Source organism: Protopterus annectens, chromosome 14.part0, assembly GCF_019279795.1.
Source record: "Protopterus annectens isolate FY-2018-M chromosome 14.part0, PAN1.0, whole genome shotgun sequence".
Taxonomy (NCBI): Eukaryota; Metazoa; Chordata; order Ceratodontiformes; family Protopteridae; genus Protopterus; species Protopterus annectens.
The window spans coordinates 985,411,919-985,430,048 of NC_056748.1; the positions used below are offsets into that span (position 1 = coordinate 985,411,919).

Consider the following 18,130-nt stretch of genomic DNA (forward strand, 5'->3'; position numbering starts at 1 on the left):
AATTCCCAAACTCCTGCAAAGCTGTAGAGTGTAGTCTCTGGACTGAAGAAGCTGACACTTGGTGGTGGCGGAGAGGAGCCAGTCGTCCAAGTAGGGAAACACCTGGAATCCTTGACGTCTCAGATGAGCTGTGACCACTGCCATGCATTTGGTAAACACTCTGGGGGCTGAAGTGAGGCCAAAGGGCAGTGCTCTGAATTGGTAATGACTGGTCCCTAGCCGAGCGGAGAAACCTTCTGGAGCGTCTGTGAATCTTTATGTGATAGTACGCATCCTGAAGGTCTATAGAGCACATCCAGTTGTCCTTGCCCAGAAATGGCAGAATGGACTGAAGCGTGACCATCCGGAATCTTGCCTTCTTGACAAATCTGTTTAGATTGCTCAGGTCTAATATTGGTCTCCAATCTCCGGTCCTTTTGGGGACCAAAAGAATCTCAGTAGACGCCGGATCCTACCTGGTCTGCGGCACAGTCTGGACGGCTCTTTTTTCTAGGAGTTTTGAAACCTCCTGTTCTGCCAAATCCCTGTGACCGGGTGAGATGTCTGGAAGGGATTGTAGAGGCACGGAAACCTTTCGAAGGGGATTTTGTAACCCTCGGATATGATCGACTGTACCCACATCTCTTGTGATAGGGATTGCCAGGCTACTGGGTACAGTGAAATCCTTCCCCCGACTGCCTCCAAGGGTGGACAGTCGGGCAACACCTCAGGGATGCTGAAAGGGCTTCTCAGGAAGAGACTCCCTGTTGCCCTGGTTCTGAGGACCCCCCCTGCCTCTAGGGCGGCGTCTATTATTGTTACCCCCTCTGCCTCTGGGGTAAACTGACCACGTGCGTCGGTGTAGCTCCTTGGGCTTTACGGAACCACATCTTCCCCCCCTTCTGACCCTTGGGATATGGTCTAGAAGGAGTGGAAAATTGGACTCCAACGGCAGAAAGAGTTTTACCGTCCTGCTCACACCTGGTCAAGGTATCCTTCACCTGAGGTCCGAACAAAGCCGAACCATCAAAGGGGGTATTAGTGAAGGACGCCTTAAAGGGGTCCGCAAAATTACAAAGCCGCATCCAGGCTTGGCGTCTAAGAGCAACTCCTGTGCCTGCGGCCCTGCTCGCTCCATCGGCCGCATAGGATATGAGCCGCATGGAGGAGTTAGATATGGAATTCAGGATTGCAAGCTGTGAGGCAATCTTTTCTTGAGCCCCAGCAGCAGAAGGATCCTGGACTACTTCACCCAGTTCCTTGAGAATATCTCGTTGAAGCCTGGTGAAGTGACAAAGATAATTCAGTGAACGCATAGCAAAGGTCGTTGAAGAAAACATCCGCTTTCCATAGCTGTCCATGGTCCTAGAATCCTTGTTAGGAGGATGGACAGGTACTGAAGGATCCGCCAGTTCCTTCTTAGTGGCCGCCACCACCATAGCATCCACAGAGACACCCTTGGAAAGGAACTGTTTGTCCGAAGGGGCCGTGATAAATTTGGATGGTCTCCTGGGGACAGGTTCCACAGAATCTGGAGCCGCCCACGCCTTCCGAGCCACTACCTGCATAAGTGGGTTGAAAGGCGGAGACACCCAGGAGGTGGAGGGTCGGGATCCAAAAGCCTCCAGGTATACCGACTCATCCTCGGAGGGGTCAATGGAGGGCCAATTCCCCCTCTGTTTGAGGAGCTCAAGGATGTCTGAAAAGGAGACATCCTCAGAGGGGGACCGTGGGGAACCCTCCGACTCATCTAAGTCGGTATCAGATGTAGTAGACTCAGGGGAGTCTGTGTGTTTCCTCTTACGTCCTCTTCCGAGGGGTTCCCCTGCAGGATCAGGAGAAACCTCGGAAGAGGAGGAAATTCCCAGTGGGGAAACCTGGGGCGATGGATCCCTGGGCCTGAGAGCAAGAGGCTGGCAAGAGGCGTCTGCAGGCACTGATGAGGGAGGAGCTAGAGGGATGGACCGTTGACCAGGCTCAGAGGCCAGGACACTCCTCATCACCTCAAAGGCTCCCCTCCCCGGGAGGCCGGAATATCCCCGCTCTGAGGAAACAGGAATTCCCGGCTCCAATGAGAGGGAAGGCTCGAGGCCGATGTCGGCGCGGAGCTAACCAAAGCCGAAGCCCGGAGAGGGAGAGCGGGGTCGGACAAGGGTCCGATGCCACTAGCCCCCTCGGAGCCGACAATGGAAACCCGACGACCGGATCCCTCCAAGGAAGGCCTCAAGGAGGAGATCGGAGCCGAGGACGACGGAGCCGAAGGATGTATCGGCTCGCATCGAAACAGTCGCTGTCCCGAAGCTCCGGCTCCGAACTCTGGTGTGGAGTCGGAGGAGGAAGTTCAAGGGTTGAGGCTATAGCCGAAGTCTGTTGAGACGGGCTATGGAGCATTTGGGCCAGTGCCTGAGACTTCAACAGCCTGCTTACCACCCTCTCTAAGTCGTGGTCAGACAGCCTGGAAGATCTCAAGATCGGCTCCGATGGCTCCGCTCCGACAAAGAGGAGACCCCGGAGCCGAGTGGATACTCAATGTGAAGGGGACCGAGATCTCTTTCGGGCGAAGCCATCGGAGCCAAAGTCCCTGAACTCCAGATGGAGCCGAAGGTTTCGGCCCGATGCTGGATAAGGTGTCGGCTCCAGCCGGAGCCGACAAGGCCACAGTAGACAAGGTATCGGAACCAGCCGGTGCCGAACCTACTACTTTTATGGTAGATACATCGGTTCCAGCGGGCCGATCTCGGCTCCGACGGGCCGGAGCCACCGGAGGAGGCTTAGATACTGAAGCCTGAGCCTTCGGTGGCTTAGAAGGTTTCCCAGACCCTGCTTTAGAGGGAGAACCTTCTGGCTTAAGTAAGCCACGGAGGATAAGCTTATTCCTCCTTTCCTGCAGGACTCTCTGGCTAAAAGAGTGACACAAAGCACAGGAGTCCTGCAGGTGCAAAGGCCCCAGGTAAACACAAGAAGTGTGACTGTCTGTCAGAGACATTTTCTGACAGCACGAGTCACACTTCTTGAAGCCTGAGACCTTGCCTTCCCTAGACATAACCTAGGAGGAAGTAACACACACAAACCCCAACAAACACACAAAATTAATCCCCTACACACAACACACAGGAAGGGATTAACCAATGGGGTTTTAGGCCTAACTAAAACTTTACACTAAAGATTATAAAAGGTTATAAAATTTGAAAAACAAGGGAATAGGGTGGGCTGTAACTGACTACAGACTATACTATGAATAAAAAGGGAAAATAAAACCCTAACTAAGCTTTTCTGATTTTACCAAGAAAATCACTTACCTCAGCTGGCAAAGGAGACCTCTTTCGCTAAGCGGCAAACGAGATCTGAGGTAGTTCCGCCTTGCATCATGGGATATAGGGTTGCCTCGAGCTGGTAAAAGGAGTTCTCAAGCTAAAGCAAGTGCCGAGTCGGAGCTGAGGATCGGCTCCGAACCCATCCAGCAAGAATGAAGGCGAGATTGACAACTTAACATCATTGTACACAGTGAATCAGTGCTTGTACACCAGCACTGATTCACTGTGTATGGTGTTTTTCTTTTCTTTGAAGCCCTGAAAAAAATCACTATTTTATGTTGTATTTTCTTATGCTAAATATTTTCATTGATTTCTGATTTAGTGAAATGGGCTTTAGTCAAATGGGTTTTCAATCAATTGGTTTTCTGTCAGGTGGGCTTTCATTTAATTAGTCTTCAGTCAAATTCTTTCAAACATTTATTTTTCAGTCAAGTACTGTATACTATATATTGATATAGTAAGTCAGAAGGGATGGCAAAACAGTATTATCAATCTGGACAGTGTTGACAAATTTGGTGTTGACTAGATTAAATAAATAAACCGACATCTTATAGAAGCTGAAAGATGTATTCTCAAAATACAAAAAGTCTTTAGCCATCATGTGGAGATGGAGGATACATTCTTATTTATCTGTCTGATAAATATTTTGCTTAGCTGACAGATCACAGCACCAACTGGTTATGAACTTCAGCAATCCCAGATATCCAAACCACCCATGTACATGGGAGGATAAGTCCTGAAGGGGTTAATGACTAGCAAGTTACAGATGATTTACGAAAGTATTAAGTACTTTATAGACTGAACTAACAGGAAACCAGTTATTTCTGCAAATGAAGACAAAGAGCTATAATATCTCAATGATGTCTGTGTCAGCTTCATTGCAAGGTGTGCTATCCCCACATAATTAAATTCAGTAGGCACAGGATTAAAATAAAGCAGAAAAAGGCATGGTTTTTGCAGTGTGAAGCAATTCCACAAGGCAGGAAGATGGTACAAAATTGCTAAAGATGACCCGCAGGTTAATATTCCAAAGAAACTCAAAAGACATCAGAGTGAGTGATTTAATTCTGTTAGAAAAATGCTAAAGGGTAAAAGACTGACCATTCCAAGTTCACCAAAAAGAAGATGAACTGACATATACATACACACTAGAAGCCTACTTTAAACTGGTACTGACAAAACTGTTGACTTATAGTTCCTCTGCAAACAGCTTTTGAAGGTTCCAGTACATTTTTTACAGCTACAAGTCATACTAGTCGAAGGTGATGTAATCATATTTGGAGTCATATTAAGAGCATGGCAAAATGCACACTGCAAACAGGAAAAGGGACAGAAGAGGAGAAAAGGCAGCATTGTGAGAACACAATGACATAAAATTATTCTTTAAGTTAAAAGTCAATAAGTACGTGAATAACCTGGCCCAGTGGCATACAGATGAAGCCCTGACTCAGTCTCAGACTATTCTAGTGGAGCAGCACTAGTGTGACTGGGTAGCAGAAGATGGCAGTGAGTGGCTGATACCAACTCACTCAGTCAAGGGAGGTAGCCTACACTCATTTGAACAGAAGCATTAATAGGCTGGTGAGCTCTGCACAAGTGGTATACTCTTTGCATCAAAGTCTAGAATGCACCTCCCAAAGCCAGCCATAATGCAGCTTCCAAGGCTGCAACAGGGTGGTGGGGTTAGGGAATACTCCCCAGCAAAAGTATGCTGCTGCAGTGTCCTCAATCCCCTCACGAGCCCTGGATGTGGTTCAGGTAGAGCCTGCAGCAGGCAAATGCATTACCAGCAGACTCAGTGAATGAAGAGAAGAGCTGGTGACAGCTGATGGCCAGCTGTGGTAAGCTAATAATTAATTAATAAATAAATAAACAGCAACTGATATTCAAATATATATAAAGCAAATATAAATATTCACAATTCATTACATTTTGCAACAAAATCCTCCTTTTTATTTCCACATTTAAGCCAACTAGCAGCAATATACTATAAAAAAATAAATGAACAAGTGTCATTTTGTTACAATACAGAACAGACATTAACAACTAATACAGCTCATGATACACATCTGGTCATAAGTAAAAAACAAAGGCTAGTGGAAGGGAAAAATGTGGTAACTTAGGATGGAGCATATGTTAGACTGTTCTCAAAATGCCTTGACAAACTTAGTATTGAAAAGACTGACAGTGCATCACAGAAGAGGTCAGAATTACAAAAAAAAACTATGAAGGGAAATTAGCATTGCTTTCTGTAGCCACATAAACAGCTCTGAGCTCAGAAAATAAACAACTGAACAAAACAAACACAATTTAAATAAATGACAAAAGGCATTCCAGTAATTTTATTACCCTTGGCAAAGAAGGCTTCAGGAACTGGATTGAAAAAAAAAAATGTTACATACTCACCCGAACATTCCATCTGTGTTGTCCATTTTCATTCTTCCACAACTGATAGGCTCGGATCTGAGACTCAGATCCAACTCAGCTGCTTCTACCAGAACAGTCTTGAGCTCCTCCCTTTACCCATAATGCCCCAGCAACCCAACAGACCTCAGATCGAGTTTGCTGACCCTATATATAAAGACACAGCCTGTTAAGAAATTTAACAAAGGGTGGTGCTGCGGTAGTGTTGTCGCCTCACAGTAAGACGTTGTCCTGTTCGATTCTCAGCTAGAGCGTCTTCTGTGTGGAGACATGCGTGAATGGGCGTACCTTCGTTGAAGGTTGTGTGTCAGGGCTGGCAACTCGGCACGTAAAAATCTACTGCCAATCATTAGCGGACCGGAGATCCGCTGTGGCGAACCCTAACTGGGAAAAGCCGAAAGACACAACAACAACAATAAATGAAAAAGGAAACTGGAGCTCAAACAAGGAACAGTTCTTGTAAAAACTCTTACATCTTTCCAGAAGCAGAAGATGGAGTGGGAAGTTGGGGAAGAATAAAAATGGACAACACAGATGGAACATTATGGTGAGTATCTAACGTTTTTATCTGATGCTATCCTTTTCATTTATTCTTCAACTGATGGGACATGACTCCCAGCTACTGAAACACTGAAACCTTGCGTGGCTCTCACAGAAGGATATTCTGGAGTGCCGTAGAGCCAAACGCCTCTCTGTTCCTGGAAACCAAATCTAATTCGTAATGAGCAAAAAAAGTATGAACATTAGTCCAAGTTGCAGCTGCACAAATGTCATCTAAGGAAGCCCTTGATCAAACAGCTGAAGAGAATGCCACAGACCATGTGGAGTGAGCTCTATGAGGCTTAAGCAAAGATAAACCTCTTTTACCTTAGACAAAGGAGATACATTCAGTTAACCATTTGGCCAGTGCAACTTTGGAAACTGGTTTGTCCAATCTGTTACGAGAGAAGGAAACAAACAACTGGTCAGATTTCCTGAAGTCTTTGGTTCTATGGAAAGCAAAGTTGTCTGTGTACATTCAGTAGATGGAGCATATACTCTTCCTTATTTGAAAAATTTGGAAAGAAAATTGATAGATCAATTATCCTGTTTATGACAGACCCAGAAGCTATCTTAGGCAAAAAAGATGGGTTGGTCCACAAAGAAACCCTGTCTTTGTGGAAAACCAGGTAAGGAGGTTTAGAAGACAGAGCTTGGAATTTAGGAACCTGTCTAGCTGATGTGATAACAGTCAGAAAAATGGTTTTCCAAGACAAGCATTTTAGATCAGCTCTGGCTGATGGTTCAAAGGGAGTCTGGGTTAAGGTCTGAAGCATAACAGTTAAATTCTAAGGAGGACTAGTATCCTTTAACAGGGCTCAAAGTAAAAAGGCTCATTTGAGAAAGGCTTTACATAGTTTAGAAGAAGATAAGGTAGAGTTATTTTTGCACAAGTGGAAATTAGAAATGGCAGCTAATTGAACTTTAACAGTTAAAAAACTAGCACCTTCATTGAAAATTGCAGACAAAATTCAAGGACAAATAGCACAGGTACTGAAAAAGGATCCAAGTCATTGCTAAGGGTCCAGAAAACAAACATCTTTTATTTGCTTTTGTAAATCTTTCTAGTAGAAGCTTTTTGAGAAGATACCAAAATATACAGGCCAGGGAGGACAGCCTGGGCTATCTAGCAATCAATGGAATTGGATAAACCATGAGGTCAGTTTGATGCCTGTTAAGTCCAGATGAGTCATCTCTGTCAGGTGGGACAGGAAGTTTAGAATTGGATGTAGTATCCATGGAGGATGTAGAATGTGAAGCCAGATGAGCAATGAGGATAACTGTACTCTTCAACCAGAATGCCTTCTGTAGAAATTTGGGGATGAGAGGTAATGGTGTGTATGCAAAAAGGAGACCTAAAGGCCAACAGAGCATCTCTTGGTGACTCCCCCTTTGGACGGTTCAGAACAATGAAACTGTCACAGCATGGATGGTCTCATCAAAGGAAAATTCTCTCTACCACTTTGACTTTGAGAGACCACTCGCAAGGGAGCAGAATGGAACTACTTAGTTTGTCCACAATCACATTAGATTTCCCCGAAATGTGCTATGCTATGCTATTAAGCAACCGGAAGAGGTCACCCATTGCCACACTCTCACTGCTTCTTGACAAAGTGGATAAGACCTGGTTCCTCTCTATTTGTTGAGGTACGAAACCACTGAGATATTGTCCGTCTGAATGGCAATTGTCCCGAATGGGACAGTGCCTTGAAAAGTCTGCAGTGCTAGCAGAACTCTCATTTCTAGGACACTGATATAGGTTCATAGGTTAGCTGCCCTTGCGAGTCATTGTAAGCCTAGCCAATTATCCCTTCTGAGACTCAAACCCTGTACCTTGTGTTTGTAAGGCAAACATCTTAGCCATTAGGCCACCCTCCCAACTGCAATATGCATCTTGGCTTCTTGAGGGGATCACATATCTTGGACTGTCCTTCCCAGGAAATGCCCTTCCATTGTCACCCCATTTGAGAGGTGTTTGTGATCACCATGGCTGTGGGCATGGGGAGAACAAAGGGGTGGCCTTTGGAAAGTTTGTTCAAATGAATCCACCAAAGTAGATACATTTTGCATGCCTGTGTGATCTTGACTGGAACGGTTAAAGGATGTTGAAGAATGGACCACTGAGATGACTGAGTCCAGTGAAGTATTCTCATGTGAAACCTGGCCAGAGGAACAAGGGTGATGGCAGTTGCCATGTATCCCAAGGCTTATAAAATTAGATGTGCTGGAAGAGAATTATTTTGTTTTACCTTCCTGACCAGGGATCTCAGTGTCTGACATACAGAAGGGAGAGAGGCTATCTGGCTGACTGCGTCCAGACAAGCCTCTTGTGCACTCCAGACACTGCATGGGCATGAGGTGCAATCTGTTGTAATTGACTGTGATGCCCAAATGGATGGACAACTGGAGCAAGTAGTCCCTTGTCTGTATGAGTCAATGCCTGGTTGGGGCAGTAAGGAACCAGTTATCTAGGTATGGAAACACTCTGAATCTCAGCTGTTTCACGTGAGCTGCTACCACTACCATGCATTTGGTGAACACCCTTAAGCTGTGGTGAGACCAAAGGGCTGTGCTCTTTACTGGTAATGACTGGCTCCCAGCTGGAACAGCAGATATCTTCTGGAGTATCTGTTCATTTTTATGTGATTAAGATCTATCAAGCATATCCAATCATCCTTTTGCAGTAGTGTCAAAATTGGCTAAACAGTGACTATCCAAAACCTTGAATATTGTATGAACTGATTTAGTTTGCTGAAATCCAGAATTGATTCCAAATCCCTTGTCTTTTTGGCACCAAGAAGAATCTTGAATAGGTTCTAGATCCTCTCTGGTCTGGGAGGACCTCTTGGATGGCTCTCTTTGCCTAGCATTTTTTATTTCTAGTGCTGCTGCTTCCCTCTGATTAGATGGAACATGGGGGGGGGGGGGTTCCTTTCATTTCGGTTGGGGATGTTAGGGAAAAATCTTATAATATAACCTCTGGATATGATTCTCTGCACCCAGAAATCTTTTGTTATAAACAGCCAGGCTCTCTGCAGCAGAAACAAGCATCCTCCGACTGCCTCCAGAGGGAAATAGTCGGGCCTCCCTTCAGGAGTACTGGAAGGGGTTATCCGAGTAGGAATCCCGGAAGTCCTAGTTCTGTGAGCCACCTCTGCCATGAGGATGGTGCCTTCCATTTGAGTTCCCCCCTGTCTCTGAGGGACCTATCTCCATGTGAGTCTTGAAAATGAACCTGGGATTTACAAAACCACATTTTTCTACCTCTCCATTGATTCTTTGAGAAAGGACTTTGAGGAGCTGAAAAACAAACATCCACAGCAGACAGGGTCTTTCCTTCTTCACAACTGAAAAGCATGTCGTTTACCTTGGGACCGAATATGGATGATCCATCAAAGGGAGCACTGATAAACAAAGACTTAAAGGACTTCATAAAATCACATAGTTGCATCCAGACATGTCTCCTAATGGCTATGCCTGAACCCACTGTCTGTGAAGTACCTTCCAGTGTATGTGAGCTCAGTCTCATGGGTGCATTAGAAATTGACTGGAGGGTGGCCAGTTGCGAGAAAACTCTATTTTGGTCCTCAGCAGACATGGATCCTGAAAGAGATCTGGAAAGTTCTTTGGTCAAATCTCTTTGTAGTCTAATAAAATGCTCCAGGTAATTCAGTGACTGGAGATCAAAGGTCACTGAAGCATACATGTGCTTACCAAATCTGTCCAAGGCCCTGCACTCCCTGTTAGGGGGGAGGACAGAAGAACTCTGTTCTGCAAGTTCTTTCTTAGTGGCTGCCACCACAAATATGGCACCAACCAGGACTCCTTTGCTCCAGTGTGCCCGGTCCTTGTGGGGGGGCTAGATTCTTGTCAGGTCTCTTTGGGATCAGCTCTACAATATCTGGCTCCTTCCATGCCTGGCAGGAAACATGCTCTATAAGATCATCCACTAGGGCAGACATCCAAGAAGTACATGGAGCAGACATGAAAGCCTCCAGGAACACATATTCCTCCTGGGAGGGGGTATAGAAGGACCAACCACCTTTTTGTTTCAGGAGCTCTAGGATGTCTCCAATGGAGATGCCATCTGGTGAAGATTTGGGGGACTCCTCCCCTTTATCAAAACGGGTGCCCTCCATAACACACTCCTGAGGGGAATCTAGGTGTATCTTTTTACATATTCTCTTCTGAGGGACTTCCTCAGTGGGATGGTATAGGGAAGTATCCAAATATACAAAGTTGTCCTGAGGGACCAACTGGAGACTTGATTGGGCTGGCTGTTCCAATGGAAGGGATGGATGAGGCTCAGAGCAAAGAACCAGAAGAGACAAAGTTGTCTGATCCAAGGGGGGGCAGAGATGTCCTTTCCCTAGATAAGAAGAAGGCCCTCTTCAAAATCTCAAAGGCAGAATGATTAGGGTAAACAGAAGCCAATGGCAAAGAAGCCTGTAGATTCCGAATCTTTGGCTCCTGCAACTCCACCACCATGCCACTGAAGATGTAGTTGGACTCAAGCTGTCCAACACCAAAGTCCTGAGGGGAAGAGATGGCTCTGAAAGCTTTGGAGTCAATTCCAACCCCCTGGACCCAATAAAAACACTCTGGCTTTGAGACTCCTCCAGCTTAGAAAGGGTCACAGCTAGACGACTCAGGGAAGTCACCAGAGTTGAAGCCCAGACCATTTTTGGATCCAATGAGGACACCCCCAGGGGTCTCAGATCCAAGGGCTCTGAAAGTGAGGGTTGAATCAGAGAAAGAAATACCAAGGGGAAAGTAGACAAAATTTGACTCGCAGATCCAGTGGGAGTAGGAGCTAGGAGTACCCCCATCTAGATCAGAACTCTGAGAAATTTTCTCATCATCCTATCCAGATAAGCTTCTGGAAGACTTAAGACATGATGTGGAGGATGGCGGTCTGGAATGCCTACCTGGAGTTCCCTCCAAGAATGCCGAAGGGACCTGTGAAGTAATTGGAGCTGGCAGAAGCGGAGGAGTTTGGATCCAAGGAGACCAAGTTTTTGAACCAGGAAGATCCGACTTTTTGTGTATTTTTGTATGAGATGAAGGGCTCGTGGAAGAAGAATAGTCCGAGGACTCTTGTGTGACTTCTTTTCCTTAGTTGCTGAATCTGGCTTACCGTTGTCTGAAATTATGGATGGAGTTTGAGTCCCAGCCACAGAAGAGGAAGAGGAATAAAGAAGGAGGCCCCCGAGAACTAACTTATTCCTAAGGTCTTTAAGAGCTCTGGAGGTGAGAAGCACATAGAACAATCTGTACCCAAGTGTACGGGTCCTAAACAATAAAGACATTTCCCTGTAGGCATCCGAACTGGGGATTTTATGCCCATAGGTAATGCACTTCTTAAACCTTGTTGGCTTGTCGGCCATTACTATTTGGTACGAAGAACTAAGCTAGGGAAGAAAGGTTTTTTTTGTAATAAAGGAAGTAAAAAAGAAGAAAGAAAGAAAGAGGAACTAACAACAAAAGCTTGTAGGACAACTACCAACAATGGTACTTTAGAGAGGTATTGAGAAATCGTAAGCTAAAAAATGTATCGTAAATTGCCTAAAAAGTCTAAACAGGATTTATAAGGCAAATAGAATAAAAATATATATAATAAGGGTTTCTTAGATGTAATTCATGATAAAGGTTAGCTACTACTGCAAAAACTCAAAGAGCGACAGGCTCCACATCTGAAGCTGAATGACAGCAAACAAGACCTGAGGCATGTTAGGTTGGTGGGGCATTATGGGTAAAGAGAGGAGATTGAGAGTGTTGGATCTGAAGATTTGGTAGAAGTGGTCTAGTCAGATCAGAGTCTTGTTTCCAAACCCCTCAGTTGAGGAATGAATGAAAAGGACATCAGATCAAAAGTTTGTTTCTGTGACCTGGGGTAGAAGTAGCAGTAGTAGTAATAATAACAACAACAGCAACAATAATAACAATAATAAAAAGAAAAAAGCCTTGAACACATTTTGGTTATGGTGAATGAATATTCCAAGTACACTATTAAATCTCAGTGACAATAATATCAGCAAATATACCTACTTTTGTGTAGATCTATGTTCAACCATCAAATGGATTAAACATCGATTGGCCAAATATCAAACCCAATTCAGCGAAAATTCATTCACCAACTTTCACTACAGTGAACATGTGAAGCAGGGAAAGTAAGTAGTCGGCCAGCACTTCCTTGTCTCACACATGGCAGTATTTCAAACCCACACAGGTCGGGGACTTCACCCTCAACCCCTATGTGTACTAACTCTGAGATCGCACTTCAATAGGGAAAAGGGGATTGAAATACTACTGTGTGTGAGACAGGGAAGTGTTGGCCAACTAGTTACTTTCCCCATTTCACACATTCGAAGTAGTGAACATTCGATGAATGACAATTTGCTGAACTGGGTTCTATGTTTAGCCGTTCGATGTTTAATCTGTTCGATGACTGAACACAGACCCCTTTTGTGCAGTATAGTATCATCTGCATTTTTTGAATACCACAGATAATGACATTAGACAATGAGCCACCATTCAAGTTTCCTGTAAAAAGTGATTCTACATGATCTTGGAACACAGCTAAGGAAGATCTCTTTGCTATGGCCACAACATGATAAAGCCATAAGGAGTCCCAGAATAAACAGGATGCCCTGGAAACTATAATTATTCTCAGTGCAGAGGGGCTATATCAGCTCCACACATCCAAGTGGTGGAAAGATCACAGTTCAGTAAGATTTATTACATTTCAGAAAATGTAAGCCATGCAAGAGGGGCAAAGACATCAGAAAGGGGAGCGATGAGTAGAGACACATGATATTCTTTGCAAACAGCAGAAAGACAGCAAAATGATAAGGCATCCAGGTGGGATATACTACGTTAGTCAAATGATTCAACAAAAACAAATTTATCTGTACATAAACTTCAGTGTGTTTGTAGAAATGTTTCCACTTTTACTAGAATTTCTGTACTTTTATGGGAATTTACACAATGTTATATTCTAAATATTTTTTACTTCAGTTTATTAATGCTTTGTTAAAATATTCCAGCAGACACATACAAAACAATACATGTAGTTTACAGTTCTCTACATTATGTTGCCTAAACCCACAATGTTAATATGGTGTCTCACTAACTTACTTTTTCAGTCCCTGGTCCTGCTAGTAATTAAAAATGTGCAAGACTAAAGCACTTACACCTTCAAAGGGGGAAACAAAAGGAAGTTAAAAAGCTTGCTGGTTCTTGGCTTTCCTCCACAGTTAGTAGCTGTGAAATGTTCTACTCAGACATAGTGTAAGGCAGAAAAAACTATGTAATGTAAGCATACAGTTTCCTATAGACTTTGTGCTACAAAAATGAACACTCCAAAGGCCGACTAGCTCATACTCCAAAATCAACTCTCATGAGGCTAACACAGGCACCTTAAGATTTTAACTAAATTAAGTAAAAAAAAAAATGTTAACTTCAAATGGAATCACAAATCTGATTTTCAGCACAGACAGACCAATACTACATTTATTTTTACTTTAGTATTCTTGTAACTTACCTGGAGATGCTCTTTGTAGAGATACGAAAATATTTCTTGTCCAGTTTCCCTGTATGTATCCATTAATACTGTCAGGTCCTAAACATATTAAAATAAGAACATAGGTTTTAGCAATCAGTTTTATATTTAACTGTTCCCTGGGCAGGTTACAAGGGTGGAGTAAAAACTAGGCCACTGCTGCACTGAAAAGGTCTTATAAGGACTACAAAAATCTTCACCCTGACAACAGCAACAATAACAGTTTAGCTAAACTAGACCATTTACAAAAATCTACAGAGAACAGACCCACAAGGTGCTCAATATTAAAGCAGATCAAAAAGCTTCAAATAACAACTATTCCTGTAAATATAAGTACAAAATATTCAGTAAATGCAGAGGCTTTAAACTAAAATTTCAGCAAGCAATTTAGCCTATTCTACGACCTGGACACTGAAGGAAATGGACCTGAGTAGTTGATGCTGGCATAACCATCCCTGCCTGAATGTGGGTATTGCTGGAGAATGGCTGCAAGACTGACATTTTTTTTAGATGATCTAAAGTATAGTTCTTGCATAACAGATCAAAAAGGCACAAGCCCACTCACTATGGAGTGCACCAAACACTTGCTGGGGATTGTGGGTGTGTAGTATTCACCATGTTTTCTGGCTCATGGGGTGAAGGTATTAGCAGAGGTCGAAACATTTCTTAACTCTTACTATATAACAGACATTAACCTCATCTCCCGCTTCCCTCCTTGGAGTTCTAGGAAGGCAGGTTTTAAGGAATGAATGTAACAACAGAGAATGATTCCCTGGTGTTATGAGGGGAGGAAAGACAGGGTCCAAAAAAACAACTTAAAAAAAATCCATCTATGCACAAACACTTTTTCTGATTTTTGCAGAACGGGTTTGGGTGTCACTTTAACAGTGACAGTCAATGGAGTCAATATTTACACCACCAGGTGGCTAGCCCTGCTGTGGTTGTTCTTCCATACTACATATACACATGCACCCTCATACATACGGCCTATTTAGAGTATCTACTCCACCTACTGCATGTCTTTGAAATGTGGGAGGAAACTAGAGCATCCAGAAAAACCCCATGCAAACAGGATCAGGAAGGATGTGCAGACTCCACACAGAAGGCACACCAGTTGAGAATCGAAGCAGAGAATCTCTTGCTGTGAGATGACAACACTATCTGCTGCGCCACTGTGCTGGTCCTAAAAACAACTTAAAAATGTAGCTCACAATTTGATGTTACTGCAAATCTATGAATATTAGAAGCCACAAAATGAAGGCATGGCCGTTAAATTTATTTTTCAGTCCCTAGTAAAGTATAATGGTGACTGCTGCTAATTTTACTTTTTGCAGCAGGAAAATAAATGGATAATCACCAAATGTCTTTTTCTGGATCACGAGCACTAGACTCACAGGGGTTGGTGCAAACAGCTTTCAAGACTACATACACATCACAGAAATAAATATTTCCAAGTTTAACCATTCAAATGAAAAAGACTATTTCAGGGCTCACATGTATAAAGGGACATTAAATACACTGTTTTAATGGGTCTATCAAGCCAAGGGAAACAGGCCTGTTTTCAGAAAGGAACACTAAATATATTGTATTCCATCTAATTTCTGCTAGGATCAGAAAGCACATTATACATCACAAAACATTTGTGTCTAGTCTAAAGAGGACAAAATTGTAATTAGAGTTTAAAATATTGACACACAAAGTTCTGCATCCATAAACATTATGGCATACTAATGATACTGGGCTAGGTAATTTTTTTTTAATTTCATATTATTCATATGCAATACTGGCAGAAATGATTGAAGAATCATATGATCCACTTTGCTGGCATTACTGTGTGGGAGGTTACAGAACAGCAGGGTGTGGTGATTTGCCCTTACTCTGCTGTTGTGTGATCTCAGAGTTGGTATTTACAATTAGCAAGGGGTGTGGGTGGTACAAGAGAGTTTGCCCCTCCCCTCCGTGCAAAAACATGAGCTGTTTTTTTTTTTTGGTAGTTTTTTTTTTATTTGGAAGTTTGATCTTTTGGTACTTCGATACTTTGAAGTACGGCTATATACATAGATATATATATATATATATATATATAGAGAGAGAGAGAGAGAGACATACACAAATATATATATAAAATAGAAGCAAAAACGTTAGGATGAAAATATTAAAAACTTTTTTTGGAAAATCACTAATGCTCATTGTACAAGATTATTACCTGGTCTTGCATGAAATCCATGTGCCAAGACTGAAATACTTTACTGAAGGTATCATTACCTTTCACCCTCACTAAACATTGTTTTCACAAAGCCATGATTAATGAATGTGGAAAACTAAAATAAAAATAATATAACAAATAAAGTAAACTTAGCTGTTTCCTGATCTGACACCACCGTCAACTTTAAGACAAGTGACAAACAATAAAAACTCGTTCTTTTTTAAAGTGTAGCAAGCAGCTGCTATAGTCTATGTCTGGGGTCTATATTAGAATCTTGAAGGTTTAATGCTGCAAATCACTAAATATCGAACTTTAGTGATCAAAACATTAAACCATCGAAATTGTAGTAGACGCTGTAAAAAAAAATATATAAATAAAATAAAATTTAAAAAAAAGTAAAGGGTATTTAGACAGGGGGGCAAGCCACCCTGCACTCCTCACACCTCCGCTACTTAAATATACCAACTCCGAGATTGCACTATAATGGATTATGGTGCGGAAAGGGAAGATTTCCCTTTCCTAAACTGTATCACAATCTCGGAGTTATTATATTTAAGTAGTGGGAGGTGTGGGGGGTGCAGGGGGCTGCCTACACACATTATTTTTCTTTTTTGGCCCTAAAAATATTTTTATAGGTGTTCGATCGTTTAGTAGTTCGATGCATACAGTTCGATGTTTATGCATTCGAACTATTAAACTTTTGCAATTGTAATATAGACCCTATGTCTGCCCCAGACAGCAAGAATGTAATACCAGCATTCAAATACTGGTATTGAACTGAATACACTCTTACATTTTGCATCAACTGTAGCTGTCCCTTTTTTCCCACCCTAGCTATGTTTCTGCTCTGATGCTATAAGCAGCACAAACCATACTTCTATTACTCTCATTTTAACACAAACCCATTCAAGTATTCTACCTGGAGCTTAAGTAACAGCCCAACACGTTGCCACTACCACTTCATATTCTAACCATCCCCAGGTACTTTTTTTTCCTGATTAGTTCCAAAACCCACAGCCAAATTTTTCATTCTGGCTACAGTCTACATATCCCCTAAACACTGACTTTTTTTTCTTCTTCTCAGTTAAATAAGCCATGCTCAAAATCTCTCTCTCTCATTGCCTTTCCTGATCCCTGCTTTCCAATGAACTGAAGTCTCTATTTCAAGGCACACTCAACAGCTGTATCCACATATATTAATCCCTAGTTCAATAGTCAGCCAGTTTCAGGGACATGCACCTTAGAGGGAAAGAAAAAGTTCCACATACAATACAACCTAATCAGACATCCTGGTTTGCGCAGTTATGGAGTTCATACACATCACTTGAAGCAGTAAGGGAAATAATGCAGCCTTAAAATTTAAGTAACAAAAATTCTCAGAGGCAAGTCGTTAAATTCACTATGCATCTGTGGAACAGATACAGATACAAGGCAGCATGGATCAGAGGATCAAAGTTATAAGCTGACAATTAGCATTATTCTGTAGTCCAGGGTTTGATATCCTTAGCTTCAATTTGTCTACAGTGTGACTCTCAGCAAGTCACTAAATGAAACAGTGCTCCTGATCACCCCAGGAAAGAAGCTTGTGCCCAGTTGTCTGCCTGATTAACAACGGAATAAAATATGCATACACTGGCAAGTAAATAAAAGAATGAATGAAACACTTAGCATCATGTCAAAAGATATGTAAGCATATGAGCACATTATGAAAAAATGTGTTCAGTAATTATAAATCTAAATAATAATAATTGCATGTAAAGTGAATAAGTCATCAGTAAAATAAAAGTGCTAAATGCAAGTTGTCATTGCGCACAAAACACAATTATAACATAGGAAATAGTCCCCATTGATAAAATCTGATAAAGTCCTTAGTTTTCATATAAAGACTTTTCACAGTGGCAGAATTTCAGCTTCAGACTGCTTGTTCAATACAATGTCATCAGTCTGAAACGTGATAACAGCAAATTTAAAGATGTAAAATACTGCAACAGAAACTGTCCATACTATGTTTACAGAAGGCATTTTATTTAAGTCTGCAATGATTTCAAACAAATTTCCAAAACAGGTTCTGAACAGAAATGCTGGCACTGAAAATAATGACACTGC

General features: G+C 42.5%; 1 protein-coding gene across 1 annotated transcript in view; it reads right to left on the bottom strand.

Moving 5' to 3' along the window:
• The window catches only part of WDFY4 (WDFY family member 4), a 4,454,583-nt gene that overhangs the window by 1,904,721 nt on the left and 2,531,732 nt on the right, over positions 1–18,130 (bottom strand). Inside the window, exon 37 of the mRNA XM_044055648.1 lies at positions 13,801–13,878. Within this exon, the coding sequence (XP_043911583.1) occupies positions 13,801–13,878 (78 nt within the window). The remainder of the gene's footprint in view (positions 1–13,800; positions 13,879–18,130) is intronic.